At 33.0% G+C, this 24,524-nt stretch overlaps 1 protein-coding gene across 5 annotated transcripts; it reads left to right on the top strand.

Moving 5' to 3' along the window:
• Positions 1-16,043: 16,043 nt before the first annotated feature.
• Positions 16,044-23,500, top strand: LOC105793104 (protein VASCULAR ASSOCIATED DEATH 1, chloroplastic-like). 5 transcript variants are annotated; one of them, XM_052634217.1, is made up of 14 exons: positions 16,044-16,187; positions 16,388-16,453; positions 16,575-16,670; positions 16,754-16,855; positions 17,391-17,491; positions 17,609-17,754; positions 18,632-18,672; positions 18,781-18,868; positions 19,029-19,242; positions 19,835-19,901; positions 20,622-20,721; positions 21,147-21,208; positions 21,289-21,325; positions 22,869-23,500. In XM_052634217.1, the coding sequence occupies exons 2-14, from the start codon at positions 16,394-16,396 to the stop codon at positions 22,973-22,975; spliced, it is 1,221 nt and encodes a 406-aa protein (XP_052490177.1). In that variant the 5' UTR covers positions 16,044-16,187; positions 16,388-16,393; the 3' UTR covers positions 22,976-23,500. The 5 variants fall into 5 exon arrangements, with proteins under 5 accessions (XP_052490177.1, XP_052490178.1, XP_052490176.1 ...); XM_052634218.1 differs by having other exon boundaries at positions 20,622-20,809; positions 22,869-22,993; XM_052634216.1 differs by lacking the exon at positions 21,289-21,325 and having other exon boundaries at positions 20,622-20,809.
• The last annotated feature ends 1,024 nt before the right edge of the window (positions 23,501-24,524 follow it).

Raw genomic sequence — 24,524 nt, 5'->3', positions numbered from 1 at the left:
TGGTACCAGCAATCAAGATTTCATGGATGCAATTTAGTGATAGGAATACAAAATTTTTTCACACTACTACATTGGTGAGGAGGAATAGAAATGAAATTCTTGCTTTTAAAATTGAATGATGGAGAATGGATTTTAGACCTACAAGTTTTACAACAGATGCCCATCTCTCATTTTTAATCTATCTATCAGGAGGAACATGTCGATTTGAACTTGTCTTGGTTTTGCTCGAGGACTACCATTCCTTTAGTTGATCAACAACTTGCTCAGATTTTGCATATTCCTCACGATCATGAAATCCATGTAGTTCTTAAGTCTATGGCTCCTTGGTAATCCTCTGGTCCTAATGGGTTTCAAGTAGGATTTTACCAAGCTAATTGAGGTGTGGTGCAACAATCTTTGTGTACTTTTGTCAGGAATACTTTCATGACAGGTTCCTTTGATAAATCTTTGAGTAAAGTTTTGTTGGTGCTAGCGCCTAAGGTTGAGAATCTGAAGAAAGTTTCTCAACTTCGTCCTATTTCATTATGCAATGTAACTGTCAAGCTGCTTTCGAAGATTTTGGTGAATAAAATTCGTTATTTGTTGAAGGATCTAATTTCTCCTACTTAGAATAGCTTTATTTCGGGTAGAGGGACTACTACTAACACTATTGTAGTCCAAGAGACAGTTTATTCTATAATGAAAAAGAAAGGCCAAAACAGTTTATTCTCTAATGAAAAAGAAAGGCCAGTGGGGAGGTATGATTTTGAAGATTGATTTGGAAAAGGCTTATGACAGGATCATTTGGGACTTTCTGCACTGGGTTCTTATGGATTTAGGGTTACCTTCTTCTTTGATCTCTTTGATTATGATATGTGTCACTTTGACGGAGATGAATGTTATTTGGAATGGGGAAAAGATGAAGTATTTTAAACTTTCTCGAGGGTTAAGATAGGGTGATATGTTGTCTCTATATTTATTTGTTCTTTGTTTGTAGAAACTGTCTGATATTATTGATCATGCAGTTGAAAATGGAGGTTGGAAACCTCTTTCTTTCTGTAGAGGGAACCCTCTATCTCGCATATTTTCTTTGCAGATGATTTGATTCTAATGGGTGAATCTTCAAATGAACGGTGCAATTTTATGATGGAATGTCTTAATTGGTTTTGTTCTTTTTCTGGACAAAAGGATAATTATTCTAAATCTCTCTTTTTTACCTCTCTTGATGTTCCTATTGAGGTCATTAAAAATATTGCTAGCTGTTATTAGATGTCTCATTGCACTGATCTTGGGCGTTATCTTGGTGTCTCGTTGTATGCTGGTCGTGTCACCAAGCATACCTATGCTTATCTTTTGGATCAGGTGAAAAAGCGTTTGGCATCTTGGAAGGCTAATAAACTTTCTTTGGCAAGGAGGGTAATTTTGCTGCAGTCAATTACTAGCTCTATAACTCTCTATACTATGGAGACTTTACAATTACTTGCTTCGGTGACTAAAGAATTAGATTGTCTAAGTCGTAACTCCCTTTAGGGTTCTTCTTCGGAGAATAAAAAGGTACATTTGGACGTGGTCGTGGATCCTAATTCTTATAAGGAATTGGTATGATAGATGGTTGGGCAATGGTTCTATTATGGAGAATTTTGAGGTTGATGTCTCCCCTGAATTCCACCACTTAACTATTAAGGACGTGGTCATGGATCCTAATTCTTATAAGGAGTTAGTAGCTGCCTTGCTAGTTGAAGTCCGAGAACAATTATCAAGGGTGCATATTTTGGAAGGTGAGAGCGATCGCAACTTTTTGAATGCCTCTTTCGATGGTAATTTTTCTGTCTCCTCTAATTATAAATTATTGACATCTAATGCCTCTATCAATGGCTTTTGGATGAAAATTTGGAAGTTGGATGTCCCTCATTGTATTCATTTCTTCTTGTGGCTAGTCACCCATGACCGTTTGCTAACTAAGGCAGCGTGTGTTTGTCGACATATTACCATCGATCCAACTTGTCCTAAATGCGGGTGTCATGAGGAAAATATGTTGCATGTGCTTCTAGATTTCCCTTTATCTCAAACATTATGGTCATGTTATCTTCATGGTGGAAGGTTAGTGCATTTCAACCATGCAATTTAAGTGAATGGTTGTGTGTGAATTGTTTTAACAACTTCTTCCTAATGGAAAATTTAGTTGTTTGGTCCCAATACTTTGCATTTACTTCTTGGCTGATATGGTGGTGGAGAAACAATATAGTGTTTGTAGCAGATTATTAATGGTCAGGTAATACTTCCCACTTAATAGCTACTAGTATTTATAATTTTAATAGTCATAAGGTCAATCTGCAACTGCCTAATCGGTGAGTTAATTCTCTTATTGCTTGGTCTTGGCCACCACCTGGCTTTGTCAAAATGAATGTGGATGCTGCGGTTACTTCAAATCTTGGAGATCTAACTATGGGTGGTTTATGTTGGGATACTGATGGTTCTTGGCTATTTGGCTTTACTGGGAAATTAGGACATGAGCACATCACCAAAGCTGAGCTTCATGCTATTTATAATGGTCTTTGTCTGGCTTGGGAACATGGCTTAAGGAATCTTGTTATCGAGTCAGATTCACTTGTGGTTGTTAATAAGATTTTGAACCTCTTGCAACAACATGATCCTCTCTTTTTAGTGATCCAGAATTGTAAAGTGCTACTTCGTCACAATTGGAATTGTAGTCTTGTTCATATTTATCGTGAAGCTAATATGTGTGCGGATTTTTTGGCAAGCTGGGATTTTCAAGGGCCTTTTGACGTCACTAAGTTGGTTCGCCCTCCAAGAGCCTTAACAAGGATTATCCATGAAGACATTATTGGTGTAGCTAGGCCTAGGGCTATTATTTATTAAAGTGGTCTTGGATAGCTCCTATGTACCAAAAAAATACAATTTAATTCACCCCTTAAAAAATTTTCTGGCTTCGTTCTTGCCCGTTTCACAAGGGATTGGGAATGGGACAATATGTGCATTCTTCCAGATGATGAACCAATGGTTCACCCATTTTATTGGAGCTAACCTTCAGCTTCACAACCTCTAATACATTCTCCACCACCAATTGTGCCTCATGTGGCACCCCATTGTGCTCAAAATACGATAAATGTTCATCGACCACCAATTGATAAAATCCAAAAGTGTAGGGCAAAAGAGTTCAGAGGTAAAAAGGATGGCGATCTGAAGAAAGTTGAATATTGGTTGGAAAATACTCTGAGAGTGCTTAATGAAATGATGTGCTCACCTGAAGATAGTTTGAGATGTTTCGTATCATTACTGAAAGAAGAGTCGTACTAGTGGTGGACGATGTTGATATCGGTTGTTCCTAAATATAGGGTAAACTGAGATTTCTTCCAAATCGAGTTCAAAAAGAAATATGTTTGTGGACTGTACCTCGAAAAGAAAGAGAGAATTTTTTGCACTGAAACAAGAAAATATGAGTGTATCTGAATATGAGCGTGAATTTGTTCGACTTGCTAAGTATGCTTGAGAACTTGTGTCCAATAAGGCCGAGATGTGCACTTGTTTTGAATAGGGATTAAACGAAGACTTCCAAATGCTAGTGAGAGCTCTGAAAATAAAAGAATTTGTTGTTCTGTCAAAATGAGCTCAGAAAATGGAAGACTTGTGCCACAAAAAGAAGCAAGCTGAACTTAAGATTCGAGATTCTGGTAAATGAAGTGTATCTAGATCTTTCTCGATTCCTCCACCAAAAAGGTCAATGGATGTTCACAGTAGATTCTCTATGCTGTCAGAGATTTTTGGGAGAGATGGACTAAGCCCGTGTAATTTGAGACCTCAGAGTACATCAGTAGCTAGTGTTGGTAGTGTTCGTAATACAAATAGACCAGCCTATGTACACTGCAGAAGAAAGCACGGTGGTGAGTGTAGATTGAAAAGTGGAGCTTGTTTTTGTGTTGCTCCAATGAATATTTGAGGCGGGATTTTCTGAATAGACTATATCAGTGTAAAGAACAGTCTTAAGTTGGTGACAACTCCGTAGAGAGGTAGAAAGCTAGGAACTAGTACTAATGCTGGAGCCAGCCGAGGTGGAACCAAAAATACAACGACAAGATCTAAAGCTCGTGAACCTGCCAAAACTTATGCGATACGTACCAAAGAAGAGGCTACTGGTCCTGACGTCATAACTGGTACATTTTTTCTTTTCGATGTTACCGTACATGCCTTGATTGATCCTGAATCAACGTATTCATAAATATGCACTACATTAGTAACCAAAAGAAATATGTCAGTAGAGTTGACTGAATATGATGTTAGAGTAACAAACCCATTAGGTCAGTATGTCATTGTTAAAAAAATATGTAAAGGTTGTCCACTGAACATTCGGGGCCGTGAGTTTCTAGGTAATCTGATATTATTGTCGTTTGACGAGTTTGATATGGACTGGTAACTCTACATGATGCTATAGTCAATTCTAGACAGAAAATAATACTGCAGAGATGTCAGGATGGTGAATCGCTAAATGTTGAAGTAGATAGGTCTGATTGTTCTACCAATATTATATGAGCAATATATGCTCGAGAATTGATCAGAAAAGGTTGTGAAGTGTATCTAGCCTAAATTTTAGATAGTAGAGTGTTGGGATCAAAAAATAGAACAAGTACCAACAGTCCAAGAATGTACTAATGTGTTTCTTAAAGAATTGCCAAGTTTACTGCCTAAAAGAGAAGTTGAATTTTTTATTGAAGTAGCAATAGGAACTATTCCGATTTTCATTGCACCTTATATAATGGCTCCAAACAAATTGAAAGAATTGAAGGCACAATTGCAAGAATTTTTGGATCGGGGATTCATTCGACCGAGTATGTCACCTTGGGGTGCATTTGTGTTTTTTGTAAAGAAGAAAGATGGCACCAAGAGGCTATGTATTGATTACAGACAGTTGAATAAAGTGATCATAAAGAACAAGTATTCATTACCTCGTGTTGACGACTTGTTTGATACGTTGAAAGGAGTAACCACATTTTCAAAAATTGATCTCTGATCAAGTTATTTTCAGCTCAAAGTCAAAGAACCAGATGTTTCAAAAACTGCTTTTGGGACTCGATACGGGCTTTATAAATTTCTGGTGATGCCGTTTGGTCTAACTAATGCCCCAACCGCTTTTATGGACTTGATGAACTGAATTTTTTAGTCGTACCTAAGCAGATTTGTTGTTGTGTTTATTGATGACATTCTAATTTAATCGAGGAATTAAACGACCATAATTAGCATCTGAGAACTGTGCTACAAACCTTGCGAAGAAACGATTATACACAAAGTTCAGCAAATATGAATTATGGATTCGAGAAGTGGGATTTCTAGGACACGTAATTTCAGCTGAAGTTATCTGCCTTGATCCGAACAAAATTTTAGCAATTAGGAACTGGAAACCTTCGAAAAATGTTACAAAGGTGCGTGGTTTTCTAGGACTAGCCGGATATTATCGACTGTTCGTTAAAGGTTTCTCGATGACAGTTTTACCACTAGCGAAAATATTACAAAAAAATGTTACTTTTATTTGATCAGAAAAGTGCCAATTAGAGCTGCTCATGGGTCGGGCGGCCCGGCCCAGCCCGACAGCTCGCCCAAAATATGGGAGGGTTCGGGTAAAAATATAAGCCAGAAATATGGGTTTGGGCAAAAAATGTGGTCGGTTTAGAAAACGGGCCGGGCCTCGGACAATATTTTTTTGGCGGGCAGGGCCCGAATATAATAAATATTTTTATTTTTTATTTTTAAAATATTTTTAAAATACTTTTTTTAATTTTTTTTATTTTTAAAATATTTTAAAATACTTTTTTTTATTTTTTTAAAAATTTTTTGGTGTTTATTTAAAAAATGGGCCAGTAGGGCAGACTTATGATTTTTTTCAGTGGGCTGGACAAAATTTAGGCCCATTTTTGGTAGGCCTAGCCCTGCCTAGGACACTGGCCAAAAAAATTTTTTTGGGCCGACTCGAACCCGGCCCGGCCCGGCCCATGAGCACCTCTAGTGCCAATAGAATTTTGAACAATTGGAAGCTATGTTAACAAAAGCTCCGGTTTTGACTCAGCCTAAATCTGGGAAAGAATTTGTTGTTTTCAACAATGCCTTACCTAATGGTCTTGGTTGTGTACTAATACATGAGGGAAAGGTAATTGCCTATACTTCTTAGTAACTTAAGCCACACAAGAAGAACTATCCTATACAATTAGAACCATCTACGTCTCAGATTTAACTCTATCTGTGTCAGCATGTGTTTTAAACTTTTGCAACATGTGAAAATATGACATATCTCCCCATATAAGTAATGCCTCCTAATCCTCAGGGCAAATACGATTGATGCCAACTCTAGATCTCTAAATACGTGACAAAGTGTTTGGTATGCCAACAAGTTAAAGCCGAACATCAGGTTTCGTCAGGATTGTTACAACTTATAATGATTTCGAAATGGAAATAGGAACAAGTTACTATCGATTTTGTATCGGGTTTACCTTTTTCGCTAAAAAATAAAGATGCAATCTGAGTAATAGTTGATAGATTGACTAAATTAGCACACTTTATTCCTGTAAGAACTGATTACTCACTTGAAAAGTTAGATGAATTGTATATCTCTGAGATTGTCAGATTACACGACATACCATTATCTATCATATCATATCGAGACCCGAGATTTACCTCTAGATTTTGGGGTAAGTTACACGAAGCCTTGGGCAAGAAACTGAATTTCAGTACATCGTTCCATCCTCAAACTGATGGACAATCAGAGCGGGTGATTCAGATACTCGAAGATATGTTGCAATGTTGTGTCATTGAATTTGAGAGCAGTTAGGAGAAATTTCTACCGTTAGCTGAGTTTGCGTATAATAACAACTATCGGTCGAGTATCAAAATGACACCATATGAAGCTTTATGTGGTCATAAATGCATAACTCATCTGTGCTGGTCAAAGTTGAATGAAAGAAAATTGGTAGGGATTGATTTGATTCATGAAATTGAAGAAAAAGTTCGAGTTATACGAGATTGTTTGAAAGCTTCTTCAAATCGACAGAAATCTTATGTCGATTTGTCTGTCAATCTGAAAAGAAAAGATGATAAGGTATTTCTAAAAGTCTCGTCCTGAAAGAAAGTTTTGAGATTCGATAGAAAAGGGAAGTTCAGTCCAAGATTCATAGGGTTGTATGAGATTCTATTAAATTACCACTGAATTAACAATTTACTTAACATAAAAATATGTTAAACCTATTAAAAAACAAATTTAAAAAATAAATTACCCAATTTTACTTGAAATCTTTAAGATGATGAAAACCGAATAAAATCTAAGAAATTGCAAACCATTTGTAACGGGGTTTGTGCAAGTGTACACAGTCGTTTAAGTAATAAGTAAGTAAAATAAGTTATCTTCTCCGCTGGGACTGTATAAGCTTAACCGATTAATTTCAAAATTATAATTAACAATTTGATGTTAAAACTCAATAATTTGGATGGTGATGATTAAACTAAGTAAAATTACCTAGATGTAAAGATTGATCCCTTATGCAATTCTAATCTAAATGCAATTTACCTAAATGTATGAATGAATGGCTTTAGCAACAAAAACAATCAACATTAAATGGGCTAGGATAATTATATTACTCAACTCAATTGATAGGGTATTTATAGGTGATAGGTGGATAGTTTCAACAGCAAAGTAGTTGGGCTGATTTCTGATTATTTCCCAACTGTAAGGACCTTCAATTAAATACCCAAAGCTTACTTTTGGGTTACCATCTACTTGTGCCAAAACTGGGCTTCAATTCCCCCTTGTTGGACGGTTTCTTTGTCCAATAACTTAGCAAACATGTCCATCTTTTAGCACCTCTTTTACTGGGTCAAATTATCAACCTCATGACCCAAATTGCCTGGTCTTGCCGTTCATATGAATTTATTTGTGCATGTCCATGTTTCATTCACATTAATCACATCTTCAATGGTCCTCCTACATGGTGAAAAATCACATATTACTAAATTAACATAAAATAATATAAAATATTTACAAAAATCATGTAATTAAGTACAATTTCACATAATTTATAAATTAATGCCCAATATTACTAATTAAGTAAAATTCACTTATTTTAATAACAATTACTCAAGCTAAACATATTTATTAAGTAAAAAGGTAGTAAAAATATATAAAACAGTCCTATATAATTTCGACTTTACATTGTTAGGATAGAAAATTGAGAGATTAGGATAGAAAATTAAGAAAAATAAAAGAGTTAAGAGAATAGATGAATGAGATTGAATGAAAAAAAATTATAAGTGGAGCGGTTTATATAAGGAAACATTTTAGAGCCGTTGGAGATTTTTTTTTCAAATTATAGTCGTTGGTCTAACTGTTAGAAAAACAACGTCCCTGATTTTTTAATCGTTGAGGGTCCAACATTTAATATATATATATATTATTTTTAAAAAAGGGAATCGTGACAAAAGTGTTCCAAAAAATGACTTATTTCTCTAAATTTCAAAAAAAAATTAGCCTAAATCTCTAATTTTTTTCCAAAACTAATTTCCCCAACTAATATTAGTATGGAGGAATATAATAATATAAAAATTTTAAGAAAAATATAAATAGATTGCATAACAAATTTTTTTTAAACAAGTAATAATTTTTTTGTAAAAGATAATCTCAAACTCACACATTCACACACATACCCACTTAAACAAACACACAAGCACAACCAATGGATTGATTTCACTAACTCGAGGATGTTGTGAACTCTCTTGACCAATAGGTTAAATGTTGAGGTTCTTAAAATAAATAATGTTATTTTCAGACGATTATCACTCAACTTGAAATTAATTTTTACGCAAACTACAATTTTTATATCATTTAATTTTTATTATTAATAAATTAAATCATTAATTTAAAAAAGAATATACCGATATTAATAAATTAAATCACTATTTTAAAAGGAAGTTTAAATATCCCAAAGGTTTCTATACTCTTTCAAAAGTAAAACTAATATTTTTAGCCTATAACATTTACAAGTTTTTTGTCAATTTGTTCCTTACCCTCTAAAAGTACATAAAAAATTAATTTTTTCATATTTTAAATAAAAATTAAAACTATAAATTTTTAAAAATAAAAATATATTTTTAAAATAAAAATTATGAAAAATAAAAATCTTTAAAATTAAAATAAAAAAGATTTTAAAAAGATAAACAAAAATTCCAAAATTCAATATTATCTAAATTGGACCGGACCGACTAGTTGGACCCGACCTGATTCGGGTATGGTCTAGTGAGAGGTAAAAAATCGGTTGACCTGCGAACTAGTGCGGATTGGTTGAACCGAGCTAAAAACGATTAAATTGACGAATGAACCAATGTCTAACTGGTGTGACTAATTGGTTCCTAAAACGACTAGTCTGACTAGTTCAAAGCAAATAAATTATTAAAAAATAAAAAATAATTAATGCAATATCTCTACTTTCAAAATGTCCAATGTGGTACCTAAACTTTAATAAAATTATTAATGTGGTATTTCTACTTTCAAAATGTCTAATGTAATTCTTGAACTTAATTTTCGTCCATCAATTTAGTACCTCCCTTTCCTCCCTTTAACGGTGTCAAATACTAACAAAAAGTTATCATGTGGACCACTTAAGGAGTGCCACATGTCAATATGGTCAATGGAAAAAGTTAAATGAGCATGGAAAAGTGACTTACATTTAATTTTCCTTTTTTTTAAGGTAAAAAATATAAAAAAAACATAAAAAAAATAAATATATAAAGTTTTTTCAATTAATTTTACATTTTAACTTAATTTAAAAAAAAAAACTCTTCTTCTCCAACATGTGTCCCCTCTCTTCCTCTTCTACTTTTTTTTTTGAACTTAATTAAAATTTCAGTTTGTCTTTGCCATTTGTCATCGAACAACAGGGACCTTCGACAATAGCCCAAAGTCTCCTCTTCTTGTGCAATTTGATTTTTCAAAATCAACCTCAAACCTTCTCCAAAAATTCCCAAACTTTTGGGTTCTTCAAACTTTGATTTTGTGGTTTCCACGGTCGGATGAGCCCAGTTTCGACATATGCCCTTCTCTGCCTCCAGCTACGCTTGTAATTCCAACCCTAGACATAGCTTCTGTAGCCGTCAGTAGCCAACCTCCTTTCCAGCCTGAATAGGGGGTGTTTGATTTTTGTTTAGTTGTTTACTTCAAACCTGTTGGGAATGGAAATCAAAGGGTTGAATTTGTTTGTGATGGGAATGTTGTTTCTAGTTTCAAAGGCAAACCAAAGGCTCAAATCTTCCAAATTTTAGATTTTTTTTTCTTCATTCGTTCCTCTTTAATTAAATTTGATAGAAAATGTACACTTGGAATCAAACAAGCTACAAATCAGATGAAGTGCTGATAGAAATGAAGGAAAAAGAAACTTAGTTGAAAATTTTGTAGTTACTAGAGTTGGGAATGTTTTCTTGGCCAAAGAAGAAAATGGCATTTACAGCTTTTTTTAACGAGGGAAAGGTGGGTTTTTTTTTTCTTTTAAGAAAATGGTTTAATTGGTTTAGATTTTCTTTACTTTAATAGTTGATTTTTCCTGCAAAATAATGTCTCATGGTAGTATGATTGATCCACATGTCAACTTTTGCCAGTAATTAACATTGTTAGAGGAGGTACTAGATTGGTGGACGAAAATAAAATTTAGACATTTTGAAAGTAGAGGTATCGCATTAAAAATTTTGTTAAAGTACAAGGAGATTTTTTGTCATTATCCATAAAAATGTTATAAAAGTTATAAAAATTAGTTTAATTTCGGTTTTACTAATTTTTTAGCTTAGTTTAACCACTCCATATAAGCTCGTGAGTCAACTGGTTTATAAAATTTTTAAACATTTTAGCCTTCAACACTTATAATTTTTTTGTCAAATTGGTCCATACTCTTTAAAAATATTTATTTTAAAAAGAAATTAAAAATTAATTCTTATTTTAAGGAAAAGAATATAAAAGTTAAAAATATATTTTAAAATAAATAAAATATGAAAAAAATAAAAATCTTTAAAATTCAAAAATAAAATGTGTTTTTTAAATATAAAAAATTCCAATATTCAATGTTATCTAAATCAGACCAAATCGATTAGATCAAGAACCAATTAGGGTATTGGTCCGGTGAGGGGTAAAAAATTGGTTGACCTACAAATCGATACGAAATTGAACTGAGTTAAAAAAACCAGTTGGACTGACAGTTGAATTGATTTTTATTTTTTTTAATATTTTATGTTTTGAACCGACCGTTCTTGGAACCAATTGGTTAGACTAATTTGAAATTGATTCAACTATCAATTCAATCTATTTTTAGCTCGGTTAAACCAGTCAATATTAGTTCCCAGGTCAATCGGCTTTTCACCTCTCGTCGAAAAAATATCCCGGCCAATTCTCGGTTCAAATTGCTGATTTGATCTAGTTTAGATAACATTGAATTTTGAAAAAAAAATTATATTCTTAAAATATTTTTTAATTTTTATTTTAAAGATTTATTTCATAACTTTTTTATTTTCTTAAAAAAAATTATAATTTTTAAATTTTTATTTAAAATATGAAAATATTAATTTTAAAATTTATATATGTTGAGGGTTAAAAAATTATTTTACCTTTGACACCATTAATTTTAACGGCAAAATTAGATGGAGAAACCAAGATTTTTAAATAAAAAGTATAAGAACTCAATGTCTCAAAGTTAAAGCATGGAGAGTAAAATTTAAATTAAAAATAGTATAGAAATCTTTAGCATATTTAAACAAAGAAATGATTATATTTAAATTTTAGGGATGTAATTACTTATAATTACATATTTATGACATATTTGCTTAACCATTATAATTTATATATTTTTGTTACTTTTTAATTTTAAGGAAATAATTGAAAATTAGAAGAATTACGTGAATAATTAACATTAATTATTTTCAAAATTTATTATGAGAGGTTATAATCACTACCTAATAATTACAATTTCTTGCAATTATTTGTAGCACCTTAAATATAATCAATTTTGATATTTTATATCAAGACATGTTTTTCTTTACCGAGACATTGAGCTAATTTTTAACGAAAATTACTTAATTTATTAACAATAAAAGTTGGATAATATAATCTGATGAAATTAAGTTCATGCTAAATTAATTAATTAAAAAGTTAAATTTCTAAAAATAACCTCTAACCTTAAATTCTAATTCTGTAATTCAATAATTCAATCATTTAATTTTATTTATGTTTCAAGATGACCAACCTACCACAAAATTAAGGTTCATGCTCAAATTTCATTTTGTTAAGTCCACATTTCCAAGTCAGGAGGAAAACAAATTAAATGAAATCATTAATCAAAATAGCTACATGGCATTGACAGCGTAGTTATTTTTAAAAGGTTAACAGTTAAGGGTGATTCACATGGTAGTGGTAGTATTATTAAGAGTCAGTTGAAAGCTCTAGGAGAGAATGGATATATAGAGTTTTGCTCTATGTTTTCCCTCCCATTTAAGTTTTGGAGAGGACTCTACATAAAAGGAAATGAGCTTGATGTGTGTCCATATTGAATGATGCCCTATTACTTATGATGGTGGTAGAAATATAATGAGTTTTATTAAAATGTGATAGATGGTATCTTGAAATATCGCCATATTTTAAAATATAGTTATAGTGGTATAATAATTTTTCCCTAATTGATAAAAATTTATAAAGTGATCCTCTTGAAAGTAAATAAGTTTATGTTCTTGTAGTATGGTGAGTAGGTAATGCATTTAGTTTTGATGATTAAATTTGAGGAGGCAAGTTGGAGAGACAAACGTTAATAATAGAGATTGAAAAGATAAATTGAAGAATCGAGCTAAACCGGGCAAATTTTTGAAAAGATTTAGGTTTTTATAGGCTTGGCGATCCCTATATGGCAAATGACAATTTTGGTTTGGCAAAATAAAATGCTTTAAAGGTCAATTTGGTATAGTTGACCTAAACAAGTGAATAAAACACCTTAAAGGTGAATTATAGAATATGATTATGTTGTTAATAGTAAAGAGATAACTGTAGCTCCTTACACAAGTGAGATAAGTCGAAGGCTTCCTTGGATCTTAAATTGACATCCCTTTTGGGTCTTGAGGTAGGACATTGTCCAATACTCTATTCAAATACCTTTTCAACATAGATAAACTGTCACTTTTAGTGGCTCTTCACAACATCTATGGTGTGAACATTATTATCAACCTTTCCGAATGTATAACTTAATTATTATAACAAATATCATTAATTTAAACTCACTTAATTAAAAAAAATAAAATATCAAATTATATCCCATTAAAATAAAATAATTAATATCTAAATTAATCTTTTGTTGTGGACCTTGCTTTTTGAAGAGGATAAATGAAAGTGTGGGATCTTGTGAATTTGTGTATTGGACTTGGGAAAAGTGAAAGGCTTTTAAAAGTGGATTCTTTCATGATTCTTTTTCTCCTTTCCAAGTTTGGTTTGGTCCAATACCAATCACAAAAGGCTTGAAAATCTTAATTTAATTATGCAATTGATTCACAAATTTATTTTAGTTATTTATTATAAGGTAAACTACACCTCAAGTACTAATCTATTAGAAAATTTATGTTTTGGCCACTTAACTTTATGATATTATAAAATGGTCACTAAACTATTTAAAAATTTTCATTTAAGTCACCGAACTATTTGAAAGTTTTTATCAAAATCACTGAACTATTAAGTATTAAGTTCGGTTAGTGAGCTCCAAGTGACAATTCGATGATCGGTACAATGTATTGATACTCATCGATGAGTAGAAAAATATACTTTAGATCCAAGCCAATCTGATGGTCTGTTTTAGAGATCGGATAAGAAAATTGTTTGGATTTTGGTTTTCAAAATTCATAACATTTAAAGTTGTTTCATGAAAAAAAATGAGCATAGAAGAGAAGAGGAAGAAGAATTTTCGATTGATGCAAACGATGAAAATGGAGAAGACCATACAATAGAGATTATAACAACCTAGTGACTCAAATGAAAACTTTTGAATAGTTTAGTAACCATTTTGTAATTTTTTGAAATTAAATGATCAAAACGTAAATTTACTAATAATTTAGTGACTTTAAATATAATTTACCCATTATTATTTTTAGATGTAACGACAAATTTTAATATACTTGTATATATAATTAATGTCAAATAAATCATATATTAATATGAAAATTTAAATCCCAGTGAGGCTTTTGTTGTGTTTGAGATTTTAGAACTTTAATAAATGTAACGTGTGAGTTCAACTTAAATTATTTTGTGTTTAAATTTTAATAATTTTCTATTTAAATTTATTGTGATTTAAATTTAATTTTCAGTCCATCCTAACATGTTTTACTTGTTATTGTGGTTGTAAATATAATTTAATTATAAGAATAAATCTTAAAATTATATATGAATTTTTGTTTAAAGTATAGTTATATATATAAATTTTGATTTTGTGTAATTTTACATATAATTTTAATTTAAATTAATTTTTACGTATTATTAACACAATTATTAATATAATATCCTTTTATGTTTATATATTACATACACAAATAATTGTATTTATTTAATATAAAATAATTAAATGTATTTAAATATGTATAATTGAAAGTTTCATGTGTATATTTGAATCATAATTAAATTTTCAAGTGTACAGCAAATCAAAATTCAGATATCAAATTATATATTAAATCAAAATTTATGTAGAATTTTAAGATTTTTCTGTTAATTATAATCATAAAAACTCCTTAAAAAAGGAAATTTTAAATTAAGAGAGTTGGTTACAAAGCACCAACTGAAACCGCAACAAGTGAAATTCTGTTAGCTCCGCCCTGAATAGAGGGAGAAAAATGATAAAAGAAAAAGCTCGACGGACTGTTTTGACTTCCGCACGTGGAAGGGGCCACCCCGGGAATTGACGGTTCGCGCGTAAATATTGTCAACGTCTCTCCTTGAAGGCTTGGCGCCGCACTGAAATTGACTGCAAAACTGCGTATAACCAACAGTAAGTTTAGTGCCGTGGGAATTATATGAAAGCCAGAAATTGTTGCCGAATTCATGTATATATAATGCAAGCAAGGGACCAATAAGGGAGTGATCATCTGGATGGTAATAAAATGTCAATAAGAAAGCTGCTTTTGTAACAAGCACAATTGAAAATAAACGTGGAATATTGTTTGATTGGTGTTCTAGAAATGAGAAATATTATTTATAAATATTTTGATCTAACAAGAGATTGAAAAGAGGATGGTCTATAAGAAGTTCTAGTTAATGCATAGGGAATAAAACATGGACTGATTATAGCAAGTAGGTATGACGACTTAATATTCTGCTCCGTTTCAAAACTGAGCAACCAAAAATGCATATGTGTATTTTGCTTTTGTTGAATTTAAAACTTCTAGCATTTATGGGTAACTGTGATGCTTTTAAATTTCAGTCTCCAGCAGCATTGAGGAGTGAAGAATATCGCCAACTGTTTTGGCTTCCCCCTGAGGAGGTGTGTGCCTTTGCTGTGTTGTAATCACTAGCTGTAAGCAACTCTCTGCTTGTTCCTTTGTATTCCTTTTGACATTCTTTGGCTTGTATATGCAAGAATTATTTCTCATGATTGATGTGCAAGAGATACAGCCAGTTTGTATTTAAGAAGTTTCATGTGGAATACGCAGCAAACAAGAATACATTTGTTTGTTTTTGGTCAGAGATTTGAAAACGCTTGTTTGTGCTTTCTCTTCTAATTTTGATTCTAAATAATATCTCATCTTTGAACTTTTAAAACGTTTTCTCTTTGAAGTTTAAAAGGAGTGTTTTTCATCTTTAGTCTATTCATTATTATTTATCAACAGGGCGTCTACTCAGATTGTCTCCTTTTTGTTAGACATTCTTTGTCCTGCACATGAATTTCTTTATTGATGTGAAAGAGATAATGGCAGATTGCATTTAAGCAGTGCCTGACATCTAAACATTCATGTAGCATCATTGCTGTATCTAATCTTTTATTTTACATTTGGGCCACAGACTGCAAAAAGCATATTTGAAATTCTCTCACCATCTTACATTTTAGACTTCCAAGTTCTAATGGCCTTGTATTTTAAACATTTTGTTTTGCCATGTGCTGCAGTTCCTTGTTCAAGATTTCAACTGTGCATTCCAGGAGAGTATTCTTCTTCAGGTAATCCAACTTAGATGACTTATTTACCATGTTGATAGCAATTTTTTTTGCCAGTCTACCTTACCTTCCTTTTGTCTTTCTGTGAGTTTGTTTTTTCACGAGAAATGTGTGGGGTTATATTTTATCTACTTTTAATATTTGGTGGTTCTAGGTCGAATTATATTCCTATCTCTAATTATGCATTATATGCTTCTTTGCAGGGTCACATGTACCTCTTTGTTCGTTATTTATGCTTTTATTCCAATATATTTGGATTTGAAACAAAGGTATTCCTCAACATCAGTTCATTCTTACTTTGTTTTTCTGTATCCTATTTTCTTGGAAGCTATTTGAAATTTCTTCTAATAATGATATGATCTTCAAATATTTTATGGGTTTCTTCTGTAGAGAATAATCGCCTTCAATGAAATTACTAGCGTTAAAAGAGCAAAGACTGTTGGAATCTTTCCTAATGCAATAGAAATTTTTGCTGGAGGAAAGAAGGTAAGTACTTTGCATGAATGGTTTATTCTGCTTGTTTAAGTTGCATGCACTTGTTCTTCTGACTCCACTTGTTGACTTGATAGTTCTTCTTTGCATCATTCCTATCTCGTTATGAAGCTTTCAAGCTCATTAATGGTGGACGGAAGCGGCATAGTATAGGAGCCAAAGAAACTAAGGGCCAGCAGGTATCTTAATAATTCATGGCTTATCTATCTGGAGAAAATAAATTCACAGCTTATGAGTAGCATTTAAGTGGATCATTGTACATCTTACGATATGCTGGTTTTGATACCCTATCTTTATACGTGCAACAAATGGACACTTAAATATAAACAAATGATACCCTATCTTGATACATACAACACATGGACACTTAATATAAACAAATGATTTATAGCTACTTGTGCTTCATCTGGAGGTATTTTTATCATATGCTGATTCTGTAATCTTACTTTTACCTCATCTTTACATAAGAAATTTGGGGATTCAATAAAATTAAGACATTCAGAGGCTGGAAGGATGTATTGTAATGTTATATTCGATCTATGACAGTTTATGCAAGTGTGGCTGTAAACCTATGTGTATTTTACACTTTTCTTTTCTATATATTTATTTCTCCCAGTTGACATGTTGTGAAAACTATGAGTTCATGGGCATATAGCTTAGAGAAAATTCCATGTTTTTCCTTGTTTTCTATTATACTGGTTGATTTTATTATAGGAACCTATGTCCGAGTCCAGAAGGCAAGAGAATGGATTTTTTTACATTTGTAAAGGAAATAGCTCCAAAAACCCAATAAATGACATGGAGTCTACAGCCAGGTATTCTTTATTAACAGAACGGATAGGAGAACTTTCTTGTGAGTTCATCAGATTTTTTTTAATGTATTTTAAGTTGTGAAATTGTGAATAAATTTTTTAACTACATTTTTTATACAGGGATGAGGATGTTCCAACTTCCACTGAATCCAACGTTCCATCTTCTGCTAATGGTGCAGAGCTAGTTGCTGAATCAGTTATAAATACCAGATCTTCAGCACCTGCAGATTGTTCATGGAAGCCTGACAATTCTGATGCACCGAAGGGTCAGCTAATCCTAATTTGATTTGTGACTTCCTCATCTTCTACATGTCATCTTATTTTGAATTCATTTCTGGTTTTGGTTATTAATTTTTCACACTTTTCTGCATAGCAAGTTCCTTGGTTGTCTGAGGACTTGATTTCATATTTAATTTTATTAGGGTGCCACACTCCTGTTTGATTTGGTTTCATCTTCTGACTGTAGGATAGTGATTTGGGTGATCTTGAAATTGGAATATGATGTGCCATGGGTTGGAAAAGAGAGAGAGAAATAGGGAAAGGTGATAGAATAAAAAAGAATAGTGAGGAATGGTTAGAAAATATGAAGAAACAAAGAATCAAAAGGGTAAAGGTAATGGAGGAAGAATGAGGGAATTTGAGAGAGAAGAATCTGGGAGAAATTGCTTAATCCAATAATAGCTCAAAATCTCAATATTACCACATGCTCTTTCGAAGGTTCCAAACCTTGCTCAATACTTGATATAACCCTAAATATGCTAATAGTCTTCTTGGGTGGTTCTACATCTACTTATTAGGGGGCAAAAGAAGTCACAGCTTTACTGGTTCTGGAGGTGTTGAAATAAAGTGAGTAGGTTATGGAAGCTTATTATCATTTGTTTTGCTGGAAGCAGCAAAGAAGGTAGGTAAGTTTAGGTTTTTCTTAAACACATTGGTAGGTCCTGACTGTAGGAAAATGCTCAGGTGTCGTAGGAAATCAAATTGTCGTACTCATTCTTGGCAGACAGACATGAGGCCATATATTCTCCACTTTCTTCCTCTGTACTGAGTGTAGATATATTGCACCCTGTTACAACTTCATTGACTACACCTTCATTTTTGGATGTGTCATGATCATCTCAATGGGCTGTTTCCCGTGTGCAGTTCCTGAAGGTTTTACCAAGGTTGCAGAAACAAAGTTTCAGGTATTAAATGCGAATTCATTTTCCTTAGTTCTACTGTATTATAAACATCTATAAAATTCATACACTCTTAATTTGTTCTGAAGTGAATCACTTTTTCTCGGGCTGCAGATGAAGGTAGAGGAGTTCTTCAATTTGTATTTTTCAGATAAAGCTGTTAATTTCATTGAATCTTTTCATCGAAGACGTGGAGATAAAGGTAGTATGCTCTGAACTTTCGAGGAGTCATAGAAATTCAATTCTGCATTTTTTAGTTATGTTTGTGGTTAATATTTTGATTTTTTATTATACCATATCCTAAAATTGACTACTTTTTGTATGTATATCTTTATGTTTTAGTAAATGGTTATGTTTTACAGAATTCAGCTGCTCTTCATGGTGTCCTCATGATAAATTTGGACATGTCCGTGATGTGTCATTTCAACATCCAATAAAATTATATTTTGGTATGAGTTTATTATCATATATGAACCTTTTTCCATGCATTATTATCCCTGCTGATTTTAGCATTTATTTTGGTGCAAATTTTGGTAGCTGCCAGGAGACCCAGAAATTTCGAATTTACAGAAACAGGTTTTTATTGATTTCCTTCTGGTGCCTTAAATGCTATCATACAGATGAAGACACTTAATTTATTATTTCTCATTTTGAAGGGATGCATCATTGAAATGACTGATTTTCTCTAGCGTTTTCATTGCTAAAATCATTCACATGTGAAATTACCATTGTCTGCTGTGCTTGTTGCATTATTGTATCCATCATAGTTCTACTATACATGACACATAACATGATTAGGTCTAGGTGGAGGTATAGTCTATAACTGGAGCCACCGATAGCTTTATAGTTTTAGTTAATGAGAAATATTATTGTAGTAGTCGGTGCATTGAACTAATAAAAATCGGTGGATTCGGTTTCTACGACAAGCAAAAATTTATCAAACTATTTTTACCCCAACTGACATGCCATTAAGCAGTTGATCGTTCCTTTGATTGGGTTGTCCCGCCTAATTTATCCGACTATTTTCTACCGTAACATGCCATTAAGTACTTGATTGTTCCTTTGGTTGGTTGCCCTGCACTTTATTTTAAATCTCCTTCTGGTCATTCCTAATCTTTTCTTCTTATTCTTGGGTATCTCATGACAATATCACTATCAATTTGGATAGTCATCTGGTTATAGAAACATCGCAAGAGATCAACAATGTGCCGTATGGAGATTATTTCATTGTAGAGGTACAAGCTGGACCTGACCCCCCTTGACATGCTTTAATGTGTAAATTGTCCTCGATCCCCTAGTTTTCTTACCTTTAGGCATAATTTTTTCAAGCTATTATTTGAGAAGATTATGTCCAGAAATTTTCAGATGAGGAAAACTACACTTGAGCCCTTCAGAATATAGAACTATAAACACAAGTGTGATATCACGTTTACATCTGTTTGCTCTACTTATGTGCTGCATTGTAAACAAATTCGTTTACTTTGTTGCAATAACTTTAGATTGGCCGAAGGTCTTGAGCCAAAACTTGGTTGGACCAGGTCTAGTTAGTGCTAAATTAAATGGTCATTAATGAATAGTTATTATTGGTGAGTGGGTCTCTAGAGTAGCAAAACTTAGCATGTAAGGTTTCGAGCCAGCTAAAATGAACTTTTTATTGTTTTTCTGCTACTCCCTACTTTAAAATTCTTGATATTGAGAGTTTTACTTGGAGTGTGGGAGAGTGATATAGCCTCCCTTTCCCTGTTTGAGTTATAACATGGTAAAAGTTGTGAAGATGCTGAATGTGAGTACTACTATGCTGTGGAAAAAGTTCATTGACACTATTTTCTGCAATTAGTTATTCTGAAAACTTATTGTCTTATGCAATAATGATCTGTTTCTATTCTATATATGATGTTTTTAGTTCAGCTGAAATGTTTGTGATATGTACTTGCAATTGACGCGTATGCCATTAGGGGCTCTGGTCTGTAGAAAGAGACATTAATGGCCAGCGAGAAGACTGCATTTTGAGGGTCTATGTGAATTTGGCTTTTAGCAAGAGAACTGTTTGGAAAGGTTTGCCTCTCCCGAATGTCAATCAATTCCTTGTGCATGGTGTGTTTTATGCTTTTGTTTTGTGGAGCTTCTCATGTTTCCCTTCCTGGTACAAGCTGTTCTATTTTCATGTCTTATATTTTGATTGTCAGTTCCTTTTCTAATTTCTCTTTAGATTAATTTGCAGAAGTTCTGAAAAGATATCCCTTTTAGAAAGAAAGATTATTATTATTATTATTATTATTATTATTATTATTGACGACACCTTTTTGTGTTACACCTAAATTGTTTTGAGATTGTAAATTTGGCAGTCCTTTATACTTGATAGGAGAGATTTATGACTTTTTTTTCCTCCTGGAACTGCTCAATAGTCACCTTTTGCTGTTATATTAATGATTTTTTTCCTTGTACCTTTCCCTTCATCTGATGTCAAGCGCATGGTACAGGGAAAATAGTGCAGTCTACTCTGGAAGAATGTCGAGAAGCTTATGCAACTTGGATAGCCATGGTACCATCTTTCTCCAGTATTTCATGTTGTAAAATTTATTTGAACGTTGATGTAAGAAAATTTTACAATTGATGTTCCAGGCACACGAATTATTGCAGCAGAACAAAGATAAACAAGGTTTGACAATAGGATTGTTTTTTAAAGAATTTTCTCTAGTGAGGCTTATGTATTGGAAATTGGCCACCCATGCTGCTGTTACATTTTGTGGTTGAAGTGCATGCAGCTTGATGACATGCTGCAGCACATATGCTTGCTGTAACAGCAAGGTTTCTCTTTAGTTTCATTCTAATTAATCTAGTTTAAAATGGACAAGTTGATGACAACTTGATGCATTAGGTGTTGAATGACTAGTTTAGGTGGCTTGTTTATGTGTACAAGCAATGTTTTAATAGTCCCAATGCTGATTAGTGGGGTTAGTTGACTATTTGGTGATGTATTTGACTATAAATGTATGTTTTTTTCTAGTTGAATGAATGAGCTGAATGAGCTATCAGCCATTAGCTCCCTTGCTGCGCATTTGTGAGCAAGTAAAAATGCTTCTTGCACCTTGCTTCATGTTCTGTTTTCTCTGTTCTTTTTTGCTGCTGCCAATGTTCCAACAATTGGTATCATGAGCCTATGTCTTACGGGACCATTGATTTTGCTTCTTTTCTTGTTAAAAAGAAAGAAGCTGTCAAAGCACAAGCAAGTCATTAAGGACTGCTTGTAGAGAAGACAACATCGACTCAAACTTATAAGACCCCCAAACAAGCTTGAATAAGCTGAAGGAGGAGTTTCAAGGAAAGGTGTGAGCTTTCCAAATGTGCAAGCTTAGCAAGATGTCAAAGCTGCAAGCTTAGCAAAGTGCGAGCCTGATGAAGACACCTGTTGAAGACAATATGCAAAGATGTGAGTCTGTCAAAGGTGTGAGCTCAGCAACATGTGGAAGCTCAATGCGTGTTGTATGGTTGCAAGCCTGATGAAGGCTGTAAGCAAAGTGTGAGCCTGTCGATTTGCAAGCCAAAATGGCAGAATGAAGGCAAGCAACTATACTCACGAACTGTTTGTGCAAGAAGAAAATGAATTGGTCAGCTTGAAACAAAGCAACTAAGGACTGTCAAGTTCAAAAAAACTTGATGAATGACTGGTATTTGCAGCATGGAGTCCAAGGAGGAGTATTGGAAATTGGCCACCCATGCTGCTGTTACATTTTGTGGTTGAAGTGCATACAGCTTGATGACATGCTGCAGCACATATGCTTGCTGTAACAGCAAGGTTTCTCTTTAGTTTCATTCTAATTAATCTAGTTTAAAATGGACAAGTTGATGACAACTTGATGCATTAGGTGTTGAATGACTAGTTTAGGTGGCTTGTTTATCTGTACAAGCAATGTTTTAATAGTCCTAATGCTGATTAGTGGGGTTAGTTGACTATTCGGTGATGTATTTGACTATAAATGTATGTTTTTTCTAGTTGAATGAATGAGCTGAATGAGCTATCAGCCATTAGCTCCCTTGTTGCACATTTGTGAGCAAGTAAAAATGCTTCTTGCACCTTGCTTCATGTTCTGTTTTCTCTGTTCTTTTTTTGCTGCTGCCAATGTTCCAACATTATGGTTTGGGACTCTGGGCAGTGGTGCAGATACTGGAATTACTGACCTAAGCCCATTTGCTCGAAACAGGTTTAGATCCTTCTGGAAGCTCGATTGAAAACGGTGAACTCCAGATTAAAAGGGAAGTGGCACAAAGGATCCTTCAGAAAGATCTCATAACTCGACTGATCCAGTGAGGACATTTCAGATATCCGATTCCTCGGATGTGAACCAGTGGATTGGCAATCTTTGGCAAGGGACTAAGGCTTCTTCAATCACATATCTGTTAAGAGAGGTTGTCAGGAAATCCTACGGATACTTGAAAAGCCATGGTCATTGTATAGCCCAAATTTACCCGGGCCTCACCAAACAGCCAACCCAAACAGCAAACCCAAAATAACCCAAGCCCAAATACTTAAAATATTTTTAGAAAAAAAACCCTAGCCTTTGACCTAGGTGCCGCAGCCTCTTGCCTCCCTCTGCCACCGCCGTCTGCCACTCTCATTGCCACTTGCCCACTTGCGCCTGCAAACAGAAAGAAAGAAGTGACAAGTGCACAAAAAAAATAGATTAAATTCATGTAAAAGGCTATATAAAAAGCCATTTTTTTTTGTAACGGAAGGAGGAGGTCGAACTTGGCTATTGTTTTGAGGGTTCTTCTCTCCCTATTTTCTTTTGTAAACACATCATTTAGAAATATAAAGGAAAGGAGAAACAGATTGAAGCAAAAAAAAGCAAAAAGGTCTTTCCTTTTATTTATTTATTTATTTTATTTCAAAACCATTCATCTGCTTACAATTTTTTATACACATCATATACCTTTATATTTATAAAAAAAAGGGCAAAAAAATACCTTCTTTTAGATTTTCCTTGGTTGGCCGTAGCGACGCGACGCAATGAACCTTCACGGATTTTGGGCTGTGCTCGGAGAAGGAAAGAGAGAGAGAGGTTTTCGAATTTTTTTGTTTAAAGAAGGGAAAATGATTTTTTTTTGCAGATTTTTAACTTATATAGGATATTAAAACGGCGCCGTTTTGGGGAGTTCAGAAAGCCACAAAACGACGTCGTTTTAACATGGATCGGACCGACTCGACCCAAACCGCCAAGGATCCGCGTGTTTCTGGATAAAAGGGGTTATTTGCGCTCTTGGTCCTTCCGCTTTTGAGGCTGTTTACGATTGGGTCCTATTTTGTTTTTATTTTTCAATTTTGCCACAAAATTTCATTTTTCTCTCGATTTCGTCCTCAATGAAGCTGTGCGTTTTAGAGGAGAAGGGAAAATTTCCCTTCTAGCCCCTCTATGTTATTCGCACATTCAAATCAATCCCTCCTCTTTTTTTATTATTTCGATTTCGCCCTATATTGTCTGCTTTTATTTCGATTTAGTCCCCTTTTTAGCATTTTTATTATTTTCTTCATTATTTTAATGTATTATCATCTTTTATTATTATTTATTATTATTATTATTATTTTAATTACTTATATATATACGCATATATATATTTAAACTTTAGATTATTTTATTATTCTATTAGTAATATTATTATTATCCTTATTTCATTTATGTTTTCTTTCTTTTTATTTTTATTATTTATTTATCTATTTATTTTACTTTTCTTATATATATATTATATACACGCATATATTTTTGTAACATATATATGTATACCTTCAAAAGTTATTAAATTCATCTTTATATTTTATTTTTCTTATATATATACTTATGTTTTTATACTATAATTAATTT

This window comes from Gossypium raimondii, chromosome 8 (genome assembly GCF_025698545.1).
Source record: "Gossypium raimondii isolate GPD5lz chromosome 8, ASM2569854v1, whole genome shotgun sequence".
NCBI classification, from domain to species: domain Eukaryota; kingdom Viridiplantae; phylum Streptophyta; class Magnoliopsida; order Malvales; family Malvaceae; genus Gossypium; species Gossypium raimondii.
Note: the sequence above shows the minus strand (reverse complement) of the source record. Positions and strands in the feature narration are given on the sequence as shown.

Excerpts from the sequence above, each read along its gene's own strand:
- LOC105793104 (XM_052634216.1), top strand. The coding sequence starts at position 16,394 with ATGTACCTCTTTGTTCGTTATTTATGCTTTTATTCCAATATATTTGGA. Across the intron at positions 16,856-17,390 it reads AAGAAACTAAGGGCCAGCAG|GAACCTATGTCCGAGTCCAG; the intron begins GTATCTTAATAA and ends ATTTTATTATAG. Across the intron at positions 19,243-19,834 it reads TTTCGAATTTACAGAAACAG|TCATCTGGTTATAGAAACAT; the intron begins GTTTTTATTGAT and ends CAATTTGGATAG.